The 21,526-nt window shown below is 52.0% G+C and overlaps 8 protein-coding genes across 8 annotated transcripts; 3 read left to right on the forward strand and 5 right to left on the reverse strand.

Annotated features, from left to right (window-relative positions):
* Positions 1–136: 136 nt before the first annotated feature.
* J4E86_007249 (uncharacterized protein) lies at positions 137–1,878 on the forward strand (the record flags this gene model as incomplete). Its single annotated transcript, XM_051447771.1, has 3 exons — positions 137–346; positions 409–528; positions 583–1,878. The coding sequence occupies 3 exons, from the start codon at positions 137–139 to the stop codon at positions 1,876–1,878; spliced, it is 1,626 nt and encodes a 541-aa protein (XP_051301369.1).
* A 654-nt stretch (positions 1,879–2,532) lies between these two features.
* Positions 2,533–4,258, forward strand: J4E86_007250 (uncharacterized protein; the record flags this gene model as incomplete). The annotated part of the gene is made up of 3 exons (XM_051447772.1): positions 2,533–2,982; positions 3,351–3,605; positions 3,656–4,258. The coding sequence occupies 3 exons, from the start codon at positions 2,533–2,535 to the stop codon at positions 4,256–4,258; spliced, it is 1,308 nt and encodes a 435-aa protein (XP_051301370.1).
* Positions 4,259–5,248: 990 nt separating this feature from the next.
* J4E86_007251 (uncharacterized protein) lies at positions 5,249–6,194 on the reverse strand (the record flags this gene model as incomplete). The annotated part of the gene is made up of 2 exons (XM_051447773.1): positions 5,249–5,265; positions 5,378–6,194. The coding sequence occupies 2 exons, from the start codon at positions 6,192–6,194 to the stop codon at positions 5,249–5,251; spliced, it is 834 nt and encodes a 277-aa protein (XP_051301371.1).
* Positions 6,195–6,559: 365 nt separating this feature from the next.
* J4E86_007252 (uncharacterized protein) lies at positions 6,560–9,502 on the reverse strand (the record flags this gene model as incomplete). The annotated part of the gene is made up of 6 exons (XM_051447774.1): positions 6,560–6,592; positions 6,691–7,466; positions 7,581–7,752; positions 7,808–8,563; positions 8,590–8,671; positions 8,697–9,502. The coding sequence occupies 6 exons, from the start codon at positions 9,500–9,502 to the stop codon at positions 6,560–6,562; spliced, it is 2,625 nt and encodes an 874-aa protein (XP_051301372.1).
* A 1,682-nt stretch (positions 9,503–11,184) lies between these two features.
* On the forward strand, positions 11,185–14,214 carry J4E86_007253 (uncharacterized protein; the record flags this gene model as incomplete). Its single annotated transcript, XM_051447775.1, has 1 exon — positions 11,185–14,214. One exon carries the CDS (start codon positions 11,185–11,187, stop codon positions 14,212–14,214), a length of 3,030 nt encoding a protein of 1,009 aa, XP_051301373.1.
* Positions 14,215–14,543: 329 nt separating this feature from the next.
* Positions 14,544–16,518, reverse strand: J4E86_007254 (uncharacterized protein; the record flags this gene model as incomplete). The annotated part of the gene is made up of 3 exons (XM_051447776.1): positions 14,544–15,802; positions 15,864–16,184; positions 16,236–16,518. 3 exons carry the CDS (start codon positions 16,516–16,518, stop codon positions 14,544–14,546), a joined length of 1,863 nt encoding a protein of 620 aa, XP_051301374.1.
* A 985-nt stretch (positions 16,519–17,503) lies between these two features.
* J4E86_007255 (uncharacterized protein) lies at positions 17,504–19,363 on the reverse strand (the record flags this gene model as incomplete). The annotated part of the gene is made up of 1 exon (XM_051447777.1): positions 17,504–19,363. The coding sequence occupies one exon, from the start codon at positions 19,361–19,363 to the stop codon at positions 17,504–17,506; it is 1,860 nt and encodes a 619-aa protein (XP_051301375.1).
* Positions 19,364–20,262: 899 nt separating this feature from the next.
* On the reverse strand, positions 20,263–21,147 carry J4E86_007256 (uncharacterized protein; the record flags this gene model as incomplete). The annotated part of the gene is made up of 1 exon (XM_051447778.1): positions 20,263–21,147. The coding sequence occupies one exon, from the start codon at positions 21,145–21,147 to the stop codon at positions 20,263–20,265; it is 885 nt and encodes a 294-aa protein (XP_051301376.1).
* Positions 21,148–21,526: the final 379 nt, after the last annotated feature.

Below are 21,526 nucleotides of genomic sequence, written 5' to 3' on the forward strand. Positions count from 1 at the left end.
GTGGCGGTCGGCAAGCGAGCTCTTCGGCATATTCTTCCCCCCAAACTTCAAACGTTCATAAAGATGCGCTACCCCACTGGGAGCATGGCGGAGGCTGCCTACAGTCATATGAAATCTTTTGTAGTGTGTGCTAAAGATGTCGAAGCGCCAAGAGAAAACTCCTGAGCCTGTGGAGGGCGTCACGGATCTGGAACAGGCGGTCACTGCCACACACGAAGCGGCGGATGATGCAGAGAAAGAGAATGGGCTTGTGGCTGTGGATACATCGGCGTCTGAGCGCTTGCCGTTTTCGAAAGCACGGTGTGTGGCGCTTGTTACGACGATTGCTGCGGCGCCGTTTTTGAGTGTGAGTACGCCCGACGATTTTTGCTGGAGAAGAGAGGAAGGAGACTGACTAACTTGTGTTAGACCATGGCGGTTCAAGCCTCAGTCATTATTCTACCTACCATTGGGGAAGAGTTGGATATTCCAGTTAGTCGTCAGCAGTGGATTATCTCTGCGTACAACCTTACATTTGGTTGCTTCCTGGTACGCCGTTAAACCACCCTCTCTAGTTCATCGTTCCCTAACAATGCCATCCAGCTACTATGGGGCCGTCTAGCAGACGTCTACGGCCGACGAATGATCTTCCTCTGGGGCTCCGCAGCCTTCACACTCACATCAATAATAACGCCCTTCATCCCCAATGAAATCGGCTTCGACATCTTTCGCGGTCTCCAGGGTCTCGCTGCCGCCGCCATGGCACCAACTGCTCTCGGCATCCTCGCATCTACCTTCCCACCCGGCAAGACCAAAGACATTGCTTTTGGCTGTTTTGGCGCCGGAGCGCCACTGGGTGGCGTGTTGGGCAACATCTTCGGTGGTGTCGTGGGCGAGTATCTCGATTGGCAGTGGGTTTTCTGGTTGTTTGGGATTATTGCGGGGATTTCTACGGTTGCGAGTTACTTCGTCATTCCAATCCCGCCAATGGAGCCCGAACCCGTGTTGCGCAACACGGTGGATTGGATTGGCGGGTCGCTCATCACCATCGGTCTTGTTATCCTCGTTTTTGCGCTTTCCGAAGGCAACGTCGTGGGCTGGAGTACGCCATGGGTACCAGTCCTCATCGTGCTCTCACTAATCATCATCGGCGCATTCGGCTTCTGGCAGCATTACCTCGAGCACAAGAAGGAGCGGCGGCCCTTGATGAAGATGAGTATCTTCAAGAACGGCAAGTTCACTGCTGCCAATGTGCTCATGGCGCTGTTCTTCTCGTCCTTCAACAACTACCTCATCTTCGCAACCTACTGGTTCCAGGACTACCAGGGCCTTTCCGTTATCCAAACCACGCTGCGCTTCCTACCGAATGGCATCACGGGGATTCTGGTGGCTACGATTACGGGGCAGATTCTGTCTCGTGTGCCGGGGGATTATATACTCACGTTTAGTACGATCTGCGTGAGCATCTCCTCCTTACTTTTTGCAATTCCCATTCCGGTACATACGACGTATTGGGCGTATGGATTTCCTGCCATGGTACTGTGTGTCTCGGGTGCGGATACCATCTTCCCTGTTCTCACGTTGTTTGTGGCTAAGACGCTGCCGGCGGAGGATGCGTCGCTGGGAGGGGCGCTGATTACGGCTGTGGGGCAGATTGGGAGGGCGGTTGGGCTGGCGATCGCGACGGCGGTGCAGACGGCTGTTGTGGCTAGGGAGAAGGGGTTGGGTGTGGATCAGATTGGTGGGGAGGGACATAAGACGGTGCCTTGGGATGATGCGCTCAAGGTGGGCATTAGGACGACGGCTTGGTTTAACTTTGGTATGAGTGTTGCGTCTACGGCTGTTGTTGTTTTCTTCATTAGGGGTATTGGGATTATTGGAGGGAAAGGGAAACGATAGTTCTGTGCCGATCGTTGAGCGAATGGCGTATTCTATCCGTCCGAGCGAGCCACCTGCCATTCATGGATGTTTCGTCACAAACGCATATCCGCGCATTCGTACCACAACATCCATCAAACCCTCCCCACGTCACCCCACGATCGTGCTGATCCAAAGACCGATGAACGCAAACTCGTCGACGAAACCCCGTCAAATCAAACATCAATCACCTGTTCACTCATCAAACACCTGTCGTCTCCATCGAATAACAACGTGGTCCATCCGGGTCTATACCCCAAGCGGCTAGTGCAATCACGACATACCACCTCTCGATTTCGTGTACAACCCCAACTCATAAGCCCTTGCAACACGCCCGCCATGCCGTGCGGTAAAGCCGATAACGCTTGTCCTGTCAGAGTTGTGCGCATCTCGCATTCGACGCGGTTGGCGATGCGCTCCAATGAGCGTTTGCGGTTACGCCAGGGGGTGCTGCGATGGGTTCTGGGTCATGACGCTGCCGCGGCTTGAGATGATTGACCCACGTTCTTGCATCATTGCGAGCTACGAGGAATGCGAGGGTGGTGGGGGTGATAAGTAGACCTTCGTGCCGCGTCTTCGTTGGACGAGTTGCACACGTCTCGACAACTCCCCGTGAAAACTAGTGCGAACGTGACGATGGCATCGGAGAAGAACGATGCACCTGCTGCATCGACCTCTTCCGCGAGCGATGTAGAAATCGTTCCGGGCACCATCAACGAAAAGAAGTTACTCAGGACATTGGATTTGAGACTCCTGCCCGCGGTGTCAATCTTGTATCTGCTCAGCTTTCTTGATCGCAGCAATGGTACAGACTTCTTCATATCCACCGCTGATGAAAGTGTACTGATAGATTCTTTAGTCGCCAACGCACGTATCGAAGGCCTAACAACCGACCTCGGTATGACAGGCAACCAATACCTCACGGGCCTCACTCTCTACTTCATCGGCTACGTCCTCTTCGAAATACCCTGCAACATCGTCCTCAAACGCACGACGCCGAAGTTCTGGTTGCCTACGCTTACAGTGGTGTGGGGTGTTGTGGCTACGCTGATGGGTGTGACGCAGAACCTGTCGGGCTTTTTTGCGGTGCGGTTTTTGTGAGTAGAGTAATCTAGAGAAGACAATGATAGTGCGACACCGGCTAATTATCTGTAGTCTGGGAATGGCCGAGTCGGGGCTGTTTCCTGGTGTGGTGTATTATTTGAGTATGTGGTATAAGCGCAATGAGCGACAGTATCGCATTTCGCTGTTTTTTAGCTGCGCGAGTCTTGCGGGGGCTTTTGGTGGTGTATGCTAACTCTCTTGCGCATACAAGAGACAAGCTGACGACTATAGATCTTGGCGTATGGCATTGCGCACATGCGTAATGTAGGAGGCTACGCTGGATGGCGGTGGATCTTCATCTTGGTACGCTCACCAACCTGCTCATGAATTCGTCTCTAACAGCAACATAGGAAGGTCTGCTCACCATCATCATCGGAATCATCGCGTACTGGTTCATCTCAAACTACCCCGCCACCGTCAGCTGGCTCAGCAAAGAAGAAAGAGCCTTCGTGCAAGCACGTCTGAAAGCCGACAGCGACGCAACGAACGACGAAGCATTCTCATGGGCGGAAGTATTGCTTGCTGCAAAAGACATCAAGATCTGGCTCTACGCCTTTGCCTTCCACACCATGAGTCTACCACTATACACTCTATCCCTATTCCTAGTAAGCCAACCAACCCACAAAACGCGCACACCACTCTAACACCCCCCAAGCCAACAATCATCCGCGACATGGGCTACACATCCGCCCAATCCCAGCTCCTAACCATCCCCCCCTACGCCGTCGCAACCCTCTTCACAATCTTCTGGGCCATCCTCTCAGAACGCTACGCCCGCCGCGCCCTCTTCATCCTGACCACCTCCACCGTCGCAATCATCGGGTACATCATCCTGCTCGCCAACACCGATCCCAAAGCACGACCAGGTGTTTCTTACGTGGGAACCTTCTTCGCCGCCATCGGCATCTACCCTTCCGTCGCCTTGGTCCTCTGCTGGCCCGCCATCAACGTTAGTGGACAGACCAAGCGCGCAACGGCCAATGCTATGCAGATCAGTATTGGGAATTTGGGGGCGGTGCTGGGGACGCAGTTGTATCGCGCGAACTCTGGGCCGAGGTATGTGCTTGGGCATAGCTTTGCGCTGGGGTATTTGTGTTTGAATCTGGTGGTTGTGGGGGTGTTGTGGGTGTTGTTGAAGAGGGAGAATGCGGAGAAAGAGAGGGTGTTGGTGGAGAGGCCGCAGACGGGTGGGTTTCATGATAGTGTTGAGGATGTTAAGATGGGGGATCGGCATCCGAGGTGGAGATTTCAGGTTTGATTGGGTGGGTATGGACTTGCGGAGATGGATGCGGTGGTCGTTCGAAAGCTTCGCGTCGCTATCTCGGGAGTGTACTGCTTTTGGACATAATCTAAGTCAATACACTTGCGTCTGTGTAATAGCGGGCAGTGTATCAGGGGAAGTCTTTGAATGTGGAAGCAAGCGCTATACCGAAACCTCAGCCCTGAGCACCTCTTTGATCACGAACATAGCCTACCTATCTAGAACGGTACCGTGTGTACCGTACTAAAACCGACATGAATCCCGAAATATTACTACTGCATACGCAAAGGAAATCAGACTCCAAAACCGACATCATACACCCAGCAAACCGAGAAGATTTGTTACCTATCTAAGCCCATCCAGGAGATTGTACAGATGATACATCTGATGAACTTGTTGAAGGCCGTTCCTGGCTTGGCTGAGGACCTAAAGGTGCGACTCCTTGAAACGGTCTTGAGGCCAGGAATCTCACTGTCCCTCCCTTTGGCGTTGGTACTTCGCTCATTTCCTCACCCACAGTACTAACTCTAGTAAGACCCCGTGGTATCGATGGAACGTTTGATATCGAAGGCTTTGACGGGCTTCCAACACCGGCTGACATGGTATCGGAACTCATTCCCGACATCATTGTCGAAGCGCGCCTGTACAAGTATGCCTTCCCGGTAGTATCAATGTCTGGAATACCCAGACTTTTCTTTCGAAGTAGAGATCGAGGAGTGCCACGTCTCTTGTCTTCAAGTCTAGCACTATCATAGGCATCTCGCTCGCCGTCCCACCAATTCGTTTCGTCCTCGCGAAGGAGTCCAGGAAAGAACTCGTCGCGAAGTGATATGCCAGCATTCTTTATAGTGGCATCGAGATCCATTAAACCATCCATCACGCGATGGGTGGCTATGGTATCAACCAGCATTAGAGGAAGTCCACGACGGTCGGGGCGCCTTGCTGCAGCTGCCAACATAGCGTTCTGAAGCATGCCAACAGAACCTATCAACACAAGATACCAGCTGTGCGTCTTGAGACCAGCGACCATGATAAGCAGTGCTAACCAGAAGACTACCTGGCAGAATGACGCGAAACGTGTCACCCAAACGCCGAGCGGCAGTCCGTTGTACATACGAGTCTTGCGTACTTCAGTGTTGTTGTTCCGGCGCTCTACGAGGCCAAATTCGTTCTTGACAGGCGTGGAGAACAGATTTAGGGCCTCCCAGACCCGATCAGAGCGAGGACTCTCGCCAGCAGCGAGTTCCTCGAGATCCAACGCCTTCCTGTCACCGTAGATGATCATGATGTCGCGAGACCCATTACCACTTGTCAAAGCGATAAGCTTGCGGCTCTCCCTCTTGAGCGGGATCTTCTCGATTCGCCACTGAGGTAGTGCGCCTGCAAGTATTGAGGCAACAATACCGCTGCAGGTCACAAGAAAGACTCCCCATTCGCCGTCTCGGCCAAGAGGTATGCTCGCAATACCAATCTGTAGCAATGTGACTCCTATCCACAACCACAAGGTGTAGACGTTCGACATCTCCTGGCCCTTCTTCCGTGCCACAGCGGTGTATATCGATATCCTGAGTGCGTTACCTCCGTGCGGCTGTATTTTGTTCATGAATAGCTCATTATCCCTCAGGATGCGGCCCAACACCCAGTTCTTGTTCTCTCGGACGTAGGACGATTCGAGGTTGAAGACTTTGGCCGGGAAATCTGGCGGTGGCAAGAGACGACCGTCGCCAAGGACGCGCACGAGTGTGCTGAATGAGTATGCTACCCAACCAAACGAGAAGCATACTGGCGTTATCCATCCGCCGGCAGTAGTCTGGGCGAGAGCGGTTTGAACGATGTCTCCACCGATTATGAGTAGCAGGGAGAGCACATCGTTCGGGTTGGTCCACTGGGCCGAAAGCTGAGACACGGTCGACAGGTTTCCAGTGCCAGACATTTTTCGTAAGGACGAAAGATCATACTAGGGTTGAACAGACTCGTGCGGCTCCAGTTTTATCATGTATTAAAGAGACCAGGCTGAAGTTCAGCCTGGCGAGGTGTGTGACACCCATGGAAACACTGCATAATGGGCGTCCAATGACGGAAGCGGTTCGTGGGGTCTTGCTTATCATATTACGTCAATCATGCATCGATGAGTCTCGTTTCGCTATTGCTCAGCTTGTGGCGGGCTGCTCTCGCCTAATCGAGCAAGGATGCTTGAGCCGAATGATGGCGAAACAGAACTGTCTGTAGCAATGGGAACACAGTGGCTCATTTGTATTATGCAGAACGCTTGAAAGGCAAGCGTAGGGAAAGTTTCTTCTACCTCCCAAAGTTTAACATTTCCATGGATTCCTGTAAAGCAGCGCATCCAACCCTGTTTGGGTTCTTGGAAGACTACCTGGGCCCGGAGCCTCTTCGGGTGTCGATACTTTGGGGGGTTTATAGCTTACGCTTTGTAGGCTTGGGTTTTGCACGCTGTCCACCCTGTCTGTTACATTCCCAGTGAAGGGCTGTTCAGCATGTCGTGCATGAGAAGACGAGACTGGAGATGCACGATCAGGTCCGGATCCAGCCCCCCTGTCTTGCGGGCTTCTTATCCCCATGACTGCGGATCGTTTGGCTGGTACAGAAGGTCGTGTTGATCGCACAGGAGTAGCCGATCTAGTTGCTACTTGCTCTTTCGACATCTTCTTAGCTGAGTCGATCCTGCAGTCAACGATCCATTTCTGGTCTTCGTTAAGGATTTCGCCGCAGATAATTCTCGACTGTTCCTCGTGGGCGCGATTCATGATCTCTTTGACCTTGGTCGCCAAGTTCAAATCGCCAGTCTCGCGCCTGACCTTGACACGTCGGCGCATGTAGACTGCGAACACCCTCCGGACGCTGTCTTGGCCGAGATCCCTTTTCTCCTGTTTGGTTGTATGAATCTCGACAAGCAGACCAATCTCGGGAAATTGGCCAGGTCTTGGTCGACAGAGTATTATGGCCAGGTCCTCGCTGCGCTGTTCGCCGATGATACCTCTTTGCTTGCTGTATTCTTCCGTTTCGTCCCAGGTAACGCGATAATATTCGGTCAGTGAGTTGTCACACGGGAACCGAAACCCCGTCCCATTCGTTTGGTGACCAAGGATTGCATCTCTATCCTCGCAGTGAAGAAGGAATCCCGGGAATTCTACTTGCAGGCCATACTCTGGCGAGAGGACGGCCGCTTTCCTCGACAGGGCAACTGGATCTGGGTAATCAGGCCCATGTGCTAGCATCCAACTTTTTGGTGCCCAGCCGAATGCGGAGATCTGGATTCGAGGGCCGGGTAGAAATATAATACCCGGAGGAATCGAACCAGGTGAACTCTCGTCAAGTGATAACCAGAAGTCTTTCATCATGGTATCGAGCTCTAGATTGGTGTTATTGCCTGGCTTCATAAGGTTGGCTGTCCCGAATGATTTGTTGCTGAGATCCAGATTAAGGAGTGTAGCAAGAGCTAACGTTTCGTGCTCATTGTGAGATGTATTCTTGAATTGCCATTAGCACGAATGCAAATTGACTTGAAGCATGGGTGCCACTTACTCTCCACTGCGCTGCTCGCCATACACTCGCAATAAGACTCATCCCGTTAGTTGTTATGTCTTTGTTGTTCCTCGCGTTCCGGTCAGGCCCAAGTAGGTTGTTGTAATAACTTCGGGCCAGGGCAGGCAAATCAGATACGAGTGACGGGCTACCTTCGTGATACCATGCCTCTATCTCATCGAGGTCAATTAGCGGCGGGCATTTGCTCTCGTCGTCGTCTTCATCCAAGTGTTTGAAGGCAAACAACAGCTTACGACTAAGGTAAGCTTCCTGTAAGGTCCAAAGTCTTCTCATCCAACCACTCGCAAGGATCCTCATTGCTGTAGTCGTGTAGTCCTGATTGTCCCAGGACATGCCGCTGAGGCCATTGTCGACAACGATAGTGTATTTAGCACCTGAGAATACAGTATAGATCTGGTGGATTGCTTTCTTTCTCGCTGCTTTCTGACCTTCTTCGCTGCCTACGGGGATGAGCAGCGTGTCCATCCAGAAGGCGAGGGGCGCAGGTTTGTTCTTGTGATTACCTCGTCGGTATCTCGCTCGATGCACCTGCGCTTCCTCCAGGAGTCTCCGAAAGTATACAATCTGACAACGATACAGCGCATTACTTGTGCTGTTTCCATACCCGTCAGCCCAAACATGAGAGATGGTGGCATAGTCTGGTTCGTGAGACGCATCTGTCAATTCCAAGACCGGCTCTTCATTTGGCGCATTTTTCTTGAATCTAACAAGAGGTATGTCGCCGCGATTGATGATCTGGAGTAATGCATCCGATGGTACACCAAGCATTTGGTGACTTCGCCGATGACAGGTAATTCCTCTGGGTCTATCGCCCAACTCTTGATCATCCTCTTGATGTATACACTGTGGGTGGTGTTTTGTTACATACTCCTGGTCCCGTAAAGGATTGACTTTGCAAGGTTGGTCCTTTACACATCTGGAATGTCCCTTGAAATGACCGCGCCCGTGTGACGCATAGGCTGTCAGGAAAGCCGAAGCATTGTTGCGTAATTGAGACTTGAGCAATTGAACGGTCCTTGGACACCATCCTTCATTGTGCATCGCGATTACCACCTTTTGTGGGATGCCCCAACCGATGGTCGCATCGCCATACCACCCGCGCACGCTGAATCCGATTTGCGCGATGATCCGAGCTTTTGCGATACTGAGAGTTTCCCCTATTACCATCAAAGATAGTGCCACCTTACTGTCGAGAAGTCTTGCTGCGCGCTTCGGGCTGTCAGCCGAACAGTACGTGTTGACCACCTTTCGAGCCAGATCTAATGCGAGTTGTGCCCGTATCATGCGCATCTTCTGGCCCGGCTTCCCATCTTGCGAGATCTCCCTCTTTCGCCAATCTTCCAGTATTCTTGGCAATTCCCTTGTAGTGAGTGTTCCTTTGTCGTCTGGGTCAAAGTCAGATGCAACAAGCTCCCACTTGTCGATGTTGTTATCATCATAGACCACAGCGGTAATTAGACCAAAGAAAAGCCATGACTGCATCAGTTCTTTGAACTCCAGTTCAGGCTTCCTAGACACCCCGTCTACTTCTTCTTCTTTGAGCTCGCCAGAGGCAGTAGTGACAGCCCAGCCTACCTTTCCTGGAAAATTCTGAAACGAAACGCTGGAGTCGTACTTGTTGCCAAAGTTCGTGACCGAGAAGCCCTCGAGATAGGGGAGTTTCAGATGTTCCATGCTTGCAAGTTTTGAAAAGTAGGTAACTAGGCTGGCTGCTGAACCGGAGTGTCTGAACGCCTGCGCTTCTTAAAAGAGGATGCATGGTAAATACGCACAATTGTTCAGCCTTGTCTGCCACCCATCTCGGCGCTCCGGTAAGAATGCGCTTGGGGGTCCTGCCGTGTGGCTGCCGATCCTCATTGGTGGATGCAGTAGCGCGCTGCAGGCTGGATTGTGAGGACCGCCAATTGTCGGGGTTGGTATAGAAATGCGGGAAGATAACAGCCGCAAGGTCCGAATTAAGAGCAGGGGCGAATTATTGTGTGGCGGCTGACCGTACGTGATCATACGGTGAACTGTTGGAAAAGTTGAGCGACCGTGCAGAGCTTTGGGGTCCATGGTCGCAATACGCAACCCCGATGCGCGGGACGCCGACGCGACCGGCCAGGCTTCAAGATCCTTCGCTTGGTTGATTTGTAATTATTCTGAGTGTTTTAGCAGAAATATCAACGCAGCGTGAGTTAGCGAGGGCTGAGGCAGGTGGGATGTGAAGACTGACGAGGCGTTCCTGTCGATGACTGAGGTGGCTTGGCACCCACACCCTCTGACTCTGGCTTGCATCAGCCAGGGCGCGTGCGCGCTGCGCAGCAGGCTGTCATATTTTGGCTTGCGCTCTGCCCCCTACACCTCTGCCCTTCGCGCACACCCGCACCAACTTTCACGCATTGCGTCACTCCGTTGCTACAGATGGATCGCGTCGCAGCGGCTATCCACACTTTGAAGAACTCACCAAAGTATCTGCGAACTTGCCAGCAGTCAAGCAATTTATCTATTAATTCAAACCTCGAGTGAGTAATTCGCTAATTCGTTGTCGCCGCGTGGGATTAGCACTGAAGATTTCAGGGTCGTGTTTGTTCACGGATGCTACGCCAGCACAAAGCTTGCCCGATCTCTAGATCGGACAGTTGATGATATCTGTGAAAGGATCAAGCCACGCAAAATACATATCTGGAGTTATGACACCGCCAGACTACTTCGTGAGGGTGAGTCAAGATTGCGTAAACTTAGCTCACGTCTTGCTACCGACCTTGTCGGACTGGTGAACAAGGACTCACCAAATGTTGCGTTTGTCCTTGTCACACATAACTCTGCTATCTGGGTTACCCAGCAAGCTATTGTGGAATTGCAGTACTACCCAGACTCTGTTCGTCTCCCCGTCGGACTCATCGCCGTAGGACTTCCGGATGCACGCCCGCAGAACTTGTGGCTTCCAGAACACTGGAACTCTTACAGCGAGAGGCTTCTTCTTCACCTCAAAAGTGAGAAGCAACAGCCTTTACTTCAGTACGAAACCGTTAAAAGGGCGATGTCAGATTTTGAGACTTTGCGAAAGGATGTAGAACGAGAGGGTACAAAGCTGTTGTTCCATGAGATCGTGCACGATCCTACCAAGGTAGCTTCTCAACCCATTGCAAATCGTCCAACTATGACTAAAGATAGGACAGGTTGTTCGAAAGGACTCCCGCGTGTATTCCGGTCTCTCGATAAGGAGTAAATCATCCATCGAATCAAATGAGAATGTAGACTTGGGCTATCGTAGAGTCGCAGTAGAGGAAGTGGCTGAAATCGTATCGTCGTTGGAGGAAGCTTCTTCTTTGAGGGCTGCTTCTTTGCCAATAACCTTCGCCCCGTCAGGCAAGATGCGAGACTCATTATGTTCCGACCAGGGATCAGATATCGTATCATCGGACCAACAAATAGAGACGTCCAAAGCTAGTCAGGCTATATCTGATGCACATCTTACTTCATTGGGCAAAAAAGGAGGGCTGATGAAATCGGAGACCGATACTTCCGCAACCTTGTGGGCGGATGCGGTTCAGCCTGCGGAATTGCTTCAAAAGCCACAGATCCAGCCTTCGCAGAATTCATCGAAAGTAAATCAGATAAAGAATAGCGGACACATCATCGAGTCGATACCTCCTGACTTCAAGTCTGAAGACAACGTTCGGGGGAAAGCAGGCAAGCAGGGCGACGCACCGGTTCGCGCGATCGTCGATCTACAAGACAAAGATTTGAAGTACTTCAAGTACGTCGCATCTGAATACTACTACCGGGGCGATTTCGCAAATGCTAAAACTCGTTTCGAATTTCTTGTCCGGAGCTATCCATCCTCACACAAGAGTAAAAGTTACTTTCGCCTGCGCCTTAGCCTTGCTCAGATCACCTGGTTCAACGGAAAGTACAAATCCGCCGAGGGAATGTTCAAAGACCTTCAGTGTGAGATAGAACAGGCAGCGGACACGGACACAGATGCTAAGCTGATTGGTGACACTGGAAAAGGCATAGCACTGGCGCAATTGAAACAGGGACGAACTCGTGACGCCAGGACCACTATCCGGAGATATTGCCAACGGTTCGAGAACGCCCCTCAACCTTCGCTCCTGAGTACATGGGCCCTTGTGCTTGCATCTAGTGGCGCCTTCAGACACGCGTGGCAGCTGAGCAAAGAGGCTATACATCTTGCCGAAGGAATTACAAAACACCACAGCGGTCATCGAGAAAATCTCCAGAAACAGAACACTGATGAGGTTCCATACGAAATTGCAAAACAGGACATTTGTGAGGACGTGGTAAATACATGCTTGTACAATCACGCCCGCATATCATCCGAGATGGGGAAGCTCTCCGATGCCAATCTTGCCAATGAAGAGGTACTCAAGGACCTACAGCATCGACTTGGACCACAGCATATTATAACACTTGATGCAGCAAGTTTACGTGCTTGGCTGCTTGTGTATGACAACAAACCAACAGATGCCGGGGAAGAAGTTCTTTCGACTTTTCGGCAGATGCGAGAACGTCTAGATGAATCCCATCCATCAACTTTGCAGGCTATGCAGACCCTTGTACTGATGTACAAGAGCGATGGGCGCTATTCGGACGCGAAAGAAACCGCACTCTACCTCGTGGACAGATGTGCAAAGAGTGAGGACCTCGGCGACGCGCATCCCCAAACACTCAAGTCAAGAGCCATCCTGGCTGAGGTACTGCTAGCAATCGGTGACTGGGATAAGGCCAAAACAATTGCGCATGGTATCGTGGATCACGAAAAGACCAATTCCTATCTTGGCGTTACGTTAGCAACGATCCTTCGCACCAAGGGAGAGTGGGACCCAGCACACAAGAAAGCCATCGACATCCTGCTGCATGAACTGAACAAGTACGGAGACCCAACAGAGGGAGAAGGGCATCTGCGTCCTCTCTTAAGTCGGACACAATCTTACATGCGAGACGCCGAAGCGGTCCCAGACGTTGACAATCTACACAACTCGTCCACGGAATTTATGGGTGTGACATTCAAGAAAAATGAGCTCAAGGAATTGCTCTTCTCTTCCGATCGCCTCCGTCGTGGTATCGAGCAACACATCGAACAGGGCTTCCCCGACCCATTTCAGGGACCGGAGCCGTTCCACGTGTACCCATCCTTGATACGCACTATACATTGTCTGGCACTCTGCGAGCAGGTCCGTGATGATGCGGATCTGAACTTCGTGCACGATATGCTGAAAAGATTACTCATCATCTTGAATGAGGAACTGGGCCAGACTCACCGTCTCACCGTTAACATCAACTACGACCTTGCTATGAACTATCGCCTACAGGGAATGCTGACTGAGTCCCTGAATCTCATACGATTCGTTATGGAGGAACGACTGAAATTTCTTGGCTCAGACCATCCGGACTATCTAGTTGCTAGACATCAGTATGCTGTCACGCTATTCGGTCTGAGAAAGTGGGAGGAGGCGCTCGACGAACAAGAAATCACTTTGAGGACACAGGAGTACTTATTGGGCGACGGCCACGCCGACACAGTCATCTCAAGATACACGCTGTCTGGCATCTATCATTCGCTGGGCCGTTTCCAAGAAGCGGACGATCTATTGCACAAAGTTATCGATGATCAAAAGCGACTCTACGATTCAGCGAGTGCGGACGCTAAGGACCATCCTGTCGTCCTGCGTAGCCGGGTGAGACATGCGTTGACTCATCTAGACATGGGGAAGTACGACAGTGCAGAAGAAGAGCAGAGGATGGTCTACAACCGACGGCGAGAGAAGTTCAGTGAAGATCACAGCCTCACTCGCAACTCGAAGAACGATCTGGCTCAGATCCTACAAGCCGCTGGAAAACTCAAAGAGGCTAAAGACCTATACTTGGGTCTCGAGAGGGACACTTCGTCCATTCTGAAGTTTCGCCCAGAAACACTGTCGCACGAGACAGCATTCCTTTTCCTGGTTCAATCAAATCTTGCATCGTGTTTGTTCGATCTCGCAAAAAGCAGCGAGGACTACGAAGAGGCCAAGAAAAGACAGGAAGCGCTCTATTCGCAGATGAAGAAGTCACCGCCTACGTATCTAGCGGACGAGCGCTTGATCGCGGTAGCATTCAACCTCGCTCTGACCTACAGAGCCATGGATAGCCATCTCGACGCATACGATAAGTTACACGAGGCAGCCGTGACTTCAAGAGGACTGTTGGGTGACGAGCATCCGCAGACAAAGGAGCTTATAGCGACATTGACAGCTTGGTGGGAGGAAGGAACGGCTTTTCGTGATCAGCAAGAGCGGAATAAAGCTCATTCCGATAGCAACGGCCGCACTTTGGCTTTCAACCCTGGCGTTCTACATCCAACACCCGCCGTTGACGGCAATCTCGTTGCGCCGCTTTGATCCTGACTAATCACATGGAGAACGATGGCAAAGGGCTTGAAATGAGCTACTGGTACAACCTCTTTGAGCATGAGGTAATCAATAGAGTTCTTCTCGCATCGCACAATAGATTTTCTAACGAGCTTGCCCAGACTTTCGTCACTGTTTCCGCTCGACAACCGTGTGCAAGTTCGCTTGGTTTGTGACTGAAATCGCAATGAAGCGCAGCAGATATTCCCAAGAAGAGAGCCAGAAAACGGCATGACTAGGGTATGGTTGTGGATGGATTGTGACGAACAAGGGTGAAAGAGTGTATTTGAGCTTCTTTCATTGCACTACATACAAACATTTCACCATAGCCCATCCCTCCTCAACAAGATCTCCCCACCCGTAACTCCACTCTGTCCTACCTTACTCTCCTTCAAGATACCCGCCTCATACAACTCATTAATAAGCGAGAACAACATGCCATCACACCCCTTGGCCGCCATCAAATTCGCCGTAACAGGCAAATACTCCACATGCCCCGTAATCGTCGAGTTATACGGCGCCTCACCCAACGGCACAACATAATCCGGCACCTCCGCCATAACCGAGATGCGACTGTTTCCAAAGCCAAAAGGCACGCCGGGCTCGTCCCAGTACGTGTTACGGTATGTGGTTCCGCCGGTGGAACCGACGTACATGACGAGGGACTCTGAGCAGGTTTCTGGTGATGGAGCGAGGAAGGTCTCGTTAGCCCAGGTCTGGAAGATGGTCTTGTTGTTAACAGCCTCTTCGACGGTGATGGTCTGGTTGTCGCCCCAGCCCCAGCGAGCCAGCGGGACGGGATTAACGAATGGAAGACGGCCATCGTGGACTTCGGCGTAATCGGCGTAGAAGGGTTCGCGGACGAGCTCGATTTGCTGCTTGGTGATTAGGACGGCGTAGGTAAGGTTCTGGAAGACCGTAAGAGGTGCGACATCTGGGTTCGCAGCGTCAAAAGAGGCTGTGACGTTGAACGCGGTGGCGTTGGCGCTCAGGAAATCGGTTACGTTTCCGAGGAAATCGATGAGGAGTTGGTCGGCGACGTCTTCGACTTCGGTGGGCCAGCCGAGGGTTTGGATGCTAGTTGGGTAGCTGCTTGTGATGGTGATGTTGGGGCCGTACATCGCTTGGGCTGCTTCCATCCAGATTTGAGGGTTGCGCGCCAGAAGACCGGGGGTGTCGAGCACCGGGCTGAGCGGCATGGTGTGGTCTAGAGCTACCAATCCATGAGATGGACGATTGCCGTAGAGACCTTGGACTTGCGATGGGCCGCGCACACTGCCGCCGGTGTCGGATCCGAGACTGACATCGAGCCAGGAATAGGATGCGGTACCTGCGCCACCGCCGGAGGAACTGGAGGAGGTGTCTTGGTAGCCGTCTCCACGGGGGTTGAATGCCTCGTGGTAGTCCACCCAGTCAGCCGTTGCGGTCTCCCCGTTGGCAAATTGAGAGGTGATCATCTTGCCGACGATGATCGCTCCCGCATCGATCAGGTTCTGAACGGGCGGCGCAGTCGCATTAGCAGGAGGGTACAGCCAGTACCAAGCTCGGTTTCCGTTAGATGTTCGCAGGCCCTGGATATCTAAGGGTATTGTCAGTCCATGCTCAAAGACCATAGCCTACGCGGTGCTGAGAGATCATACTGTAGATGTCTTTGATGCCAATTCTTACACCAGCCAAAGGCTTCTCGGCCGTCTTGGTGAAGTACAGCCGCGAAGGCACGGCGATGGCATGCTTTTGGCCTACAGTGCCAGCGGGCAAAACCGAGTATGAACCGTCGCCGTTCGCGATCGCAGACTCGGTGAAAGCGCCCTGCATATCGGAAAATAATCTCCATGCTTCGTAGACATGACCAGCTGCGTTGATGAAGTAGGGGCCCGGAGCTAGTTCCTTGGATGCGGTGCCGGATAGTATGGTCAATGAAGAGTTCGTTGGTTTGGGATCGCTTCCTTGGACGTAGATGGCTGGAGAATATGATCAGCGAGGATCTCAAGAGCGATAAGTTGGATGCATACCGTCCATGAAACCTTCTTGCCATACATCATCATGCGCGTAGCTTGCTGTCAGCGACGCGACATCCAAACTACCGTTCTGGGCTTTCACCACTGTGAACGGCACAAACGGAGCATCTTCGAAGGAGGCCTGAATCTCTTCGCAGCTCGATATCTTCGCAATTGGCTTTGGTGGCAGGAAGTAGTCGATGTCGGTCAGAGATACCGTGAATCCAGTTGAAGAAACAGCAGCCTGCACACCGGCAACGACGATAGACGCGACGCCAACAGACCGAGAGAAGCGCATCTTGTCCACGAGAAGTCCAAACCGGGGTCTAGCGAAAGTCCGTGATGAAGCTCCATACAGCTGTAGGCCTGCGAGCTTTATACGTCGGCGGCATTTCTTGCTTTACCGAATCGATTGATCTCCAAGACACCATTCTCATTGGCACAGAGTCATGATCCCGAACCATTCCCTAACCCATCTTCAATCCAACGACACGACAAGTCCGTGTCTGCGATGCTACCAGGATCAAAACCGCCATCGTCCTGATAAGCACTCGGCCCTTCAGCCTGACTGGCCCGCATCATCGGCACGCCTTATGCGCGCTGCGCATGTACGTAAAGGGCGTCAAAAATATCGTAAACAGGAAGGCCGGTGGGCGCTGATAGCTTTCCGAGGCCACCGCGCGCTGGCGTTGCCAACGGCTCTTATCGCGTGGTTTGGAGGTGAGAGTGGAGATGCGGCTTTCCGGGTGGGGCCAACGTGGTTAGCGAACGCCCGACAAATGCGCCGATGACGTGGGCTCACTTGGGAGGATAGGGAGTTGCGCGGATTTGTCTGGAGGTACATTCACAACAATGCGATTCAGTATGCCGCTTCTTAGGTTCGTACTGTAGGCGAGCAAGGTTCCATCCCGCGGGTGCCTTAGGCTCGCGCATCATGCCCGCGCGCACGTGATGTGTACCTGCTGGCAGACGCCATCGCGGATGTAGACTTCCGGCTGCTTGGCGATTGAAGCTCATGACCGAAGATTGTTATCGTCCACAGTGATGTGAATGTATGATACTGCTCGACTATCTCAAAGTATGGTTACGACGTCTCCATGCCAGATGACAGGCCTCGTATCCATTGACAGCCACGTATAGTCGGGGTTGTAGGCCGTCTTAGTTTTCACTTTTGGCTCATGTGAGGGCGAGTTATCCTCTAGGACGATGTGAAATCGTTCATGCATGTGGGGCCGTTGTACAACACAACGATATAACTAAGTAGAATGAATACCAAGTATAGATCAATGCGGATATACATGCTTCTCACAGTTACAATCCCAACGATGATCCGTATCCACAAAGCCGTCTCTCAAAGCATAAACGTTAACCCTGGTCAGCTCATGATGGCCAATAACCTTGAAGTGAACCTCAACTCTAACGTGGAACCGGCGTTGTTTGTCGTCATGTACCAAAACTTCGCCCTTGTCATGGACTGGATTCTCGTAATCAAGTGGATCGTCGTTGTCCCTGAGGAGATCGTATAAAGCGAACCTTTCATCTTCTGAAAAGACATCTCCTTCCCTTACTGCGCCCATACCGGTCTGAGTTACAAAGACAGTGAACTTGTGATTTTGACCACCCGACGATCTTTCGAAGCTGAATTCGTACATATTGTGATACGGATCATCTTCTCTTATGGTAAGAATCTTGGCTTTTGGATCCCAAAGTGGACGGTAAGCCAGTGGTGATTCTCCTTGCATACCAATATCCCATGCACTACAGCCCTGGACTTGATACCCAAATTTGCGGATGGCTTCACATTCGTTGACGATAATCCGCTGATAGTCGCCGAAGGAGTCGGCGTATCGCGCCTCTTGGAAACCGTTGAGTCCAGCGATTGTCACTGTTTTACTAACTGAACCGAAAGCGACTCTTGGACCAACAAGAACAGTGCCATAAAGATACCTTTGACGAACCACTCTTACGTTGGGCTTCTTCTCGTCTCCACTCGGGGAGAGCAGAATACCTAGAAAGTTCTGGCTTGACACTCGCGAGCACCCGAGTAGCCCGATCCATACACGGACTGGAGTTTCCATCATGTGACAGTCATACTCGTCGTTGCATGCCCTGTTACCCACGTAGCGGTTGGGGACGTCAACTCTGGCCAGCGCGTTACCCGGGACTCGGCGACGTTCAAAGACCTGCACAATTGGTAATTGGATTTGTAAGCCCGTGTTGGTCAACGTGAACAGAGTCAATGGTTCTGTAGCGCGGGTCAAGCCGGCACAGTCTTTGAAGTCTTCTGGTGAGCGAGCCAAAAAGTCGACGTCAGGTACATCGCAAAGATCTTGCATATCATCGTTGTGTAGAAGCCCTAGAAGACTAGTATGCTTGTCCTCTGGCGATAGAGCCCAGGCAAGGATGGAATCATCATCGCTCTTCCGGATAATCTCCTCCTGGAGGCGACGAAATGCCCGGTCACCTTCTCCATACAGAAGCGGCATGTTGATGTTGAAGATCCCGAGGAGGCAGTAGGCCATGTCCTCCGGACGTGTCGTCTGCCTCTTGGAAGCCCATGACATCCGTGTCGCGACGCAATAGGAACCGAATTTGTTCTCAAGTCCAAGGCTCGGGTCCCTCCACGAGACTTTCCTCCACAAAGCTGCCCCATCTATCCCTGTGATTTTCGATATCTCCTCGGCGTACTCTTCCAGATAGCCCAACTCAACCCACTGTTGATCGTAGAGGATAACCGTTGTTGGGGCTAACATCTCCTGGAGTGTCCATCCACGTGTGAACCATCTACTCTTGGGGAATTCTTGGTCCACGTTGGCTTCCGATACATCAAAAAGATACGCGTAACAGCGGACTGACTTCTGGTACCAGGCGAACATAGAGTTTATTGCCTCAGAAAGCTCCGCGCTAGAGCTTTTGTCGATACAGCAGGTGTCTACCCACGCGTAGCCGATTTTATCTTTGATCGCCTGCTGGCAAGTGAAAATGATCTTCTGGTAACCAGATCCGACCAGAGGCTGACCCGAGGTAAAATCGGCGAACGACACCTCTTCATCGCCCCAGGTATGCGAAAGAATAGCATAGTCCGGGATATTGGCGCCGAAGAACTCTTCCAGCTGTAGTGTTGTACAGTTGATGAGGCGCATTTGGATGTTCGGCCTTGTCTCCGCTGTCAGGCTGACATAGACGAAATGAAGCTGTCCCGTCTGCCGACGCTTGTGTAGATAGAATGGTACCGTTTGCGGGGGTACTCAGTAATAACGTGTTGGGAAGAGATGAGTAAACTTTGTCGCAGCACACGAAGCTGCAAAAAGATGCTGCGGGAGGACTTGACGTGGATGAGCGTTGCCTAGGAGCGGGGGCTATGCCCCACCGCTCACCGGTAAAAGTAGACGCTCGAAGCACTCGGCTATGAGGTCAGGCGTGACGCTGCTATGCATGGCGTCTGCACTGCATACAAGTGACATGGCGGGCTGCGTGTAAAGGGCCAATGGGCAGATATCCTCGCTGTTGCCTGGGCAGGTGGGCGTCGCGCGTCCACCGTTCGGCAGAGCTGTGTAGGCGGGTGGGCTGCGCGCACGGCGCGTGAGTTAGGGTAAGAGTAGAATAAGTACGCGACGTGAGTGTCCAGCGTCGCGCTGAAATTGAAACGCGTATGGTCATTGCTGTAGATAACGAGAAGGAAGGCAGTTGGAGGTGGGTGGGGCGAATTGGGGTCGCGCGGCTTGGCGGAAAGGCCACCGCATCCAGGGACTTCCAGGCCCATGGCTCTGGGCGCAATCGGCTGCTCTTAACAAGCGGAAGCTACCATTTTGCATTCTATCCGACGTGGAGTTGCAGTCGCATCCTCTTGCTTCTGCATGGATCATCTCTTGAGCATTACGGGGAAGTCTGTCGTTCCACTCATGCTGACCTCGGGAGCCTTTGTGAGAAGCACGGGCGAAGGCCCCTGTTTATAACGACGACAACGATAACTTATTCTAGGACCAGGATGTATCTCATTGTTGCAGGTCTGATATATACTTCTTGATCGCATTCGCTATTATTACACTGATAGCACTGATGTCGCAATCAACGCCTCTACGAATGCTACGGCAGCGCGAATACCGATACCTGCAATCTTATCCCCATCACCCAGATTCGGGTTGAAAGAGCACATGGTAAACGAGACCGGCGTGGCCTTCTTCGGCAACAAACTCATGCACCTGACCACATCCTCTTCTTGTAGTCCACCCTCACTCTCAAACCCATTCACCATGCCTACACTCTTATCCAGGACGTCCAAATCCAGATGCACAAGCGATGGAGACATATCCCTCTTGTCAAGTCTCTTCTCCAACTCACCCGGGAAATCCACAGCCTTCCCAGCATCACCCCAAATAACATCCGCCCCAGCTTCCGCAACCGTCTTCCTCTGCGTCTCATTCACATCGCGCAGTCCGACATACAAGAACCGGTCCTTGTAGTTCATCGGCGCGTACCCCGGTATCTGCTCCGTATGCCAATGCCAACTTTTACCCGCCAACATCGACAAGCCCATGGCGTCGAAATACCCATTCTCATTGGTCGAAGGCGTGTCCATATCGTCGTGCGCATCAAAGTAAACAAAATTTAGATCCTTGATACCCAACCCGCATGCTGCGCCTACGCTAGCCATGCAGTTGCCAGAGAGGATAAAGGGGAAGGAATTGCCGTCTCGCACTTTGCTGACTGCGAGGGAGGTACGGCGGAGGACTTCGAAACTGCGGCCTATCTCGCCTTCGAAGTCGTCGACGGGTGCGATTTCATCGATGTGGACGGTGACGCCTAGAGCTTCAAGTTGGGGAATGAGTCCGAGGGAACGTATCCGGTTTGGGCCGTCGCCGACGCGGTGGTTGCGGAGGCCGACGTGGTAGGGTGAGAAGATTATGGTGATGGATGAAGCGGTCATGTTTGGGAGACGGATAGAACGATTGGCCACGTGACGAGAATGGTGTCTTGACAACAATATCAGGGACTCTACTTATGCGATGATTGTCTTGGTTACGGTGACGTCAGTGGTGGAGAAGTAACGCCGACTGATCATGCATGCTTAACAATCTCGAGAGTTGCTGCAGTCTTTCGCTTCTCATGTTGCCGACTTACGATGCGTTATTGTCCCACTCTACGGCTCCTAATGCCTTGGTAATCTTGCAATGCAGTTTCTCAACCATGCCGATGGGATGTCGATGAGATGCCGATGGGATATTGTAGACCTAGGGCTTTTGATAGATGGTTCATATCGGCTATGACCCATTTCATGGCTGATGGTAGCCTACTCAGCTCGAAAG

This window comes from Alternaria arbusti (genome assembly GCF_024043155.1).
Source record: "Alternaria arbusti strain BMP 1465 chromosome Unknown scaffold_9, whole genome shotgun sequence".
Lineage (NCBI taxonomy): Eukaryota > Fungi > Ascomycota > Dothideomycetes > Pleosporales > Pleosporaceae > Alternaria > Alternaria arbusti.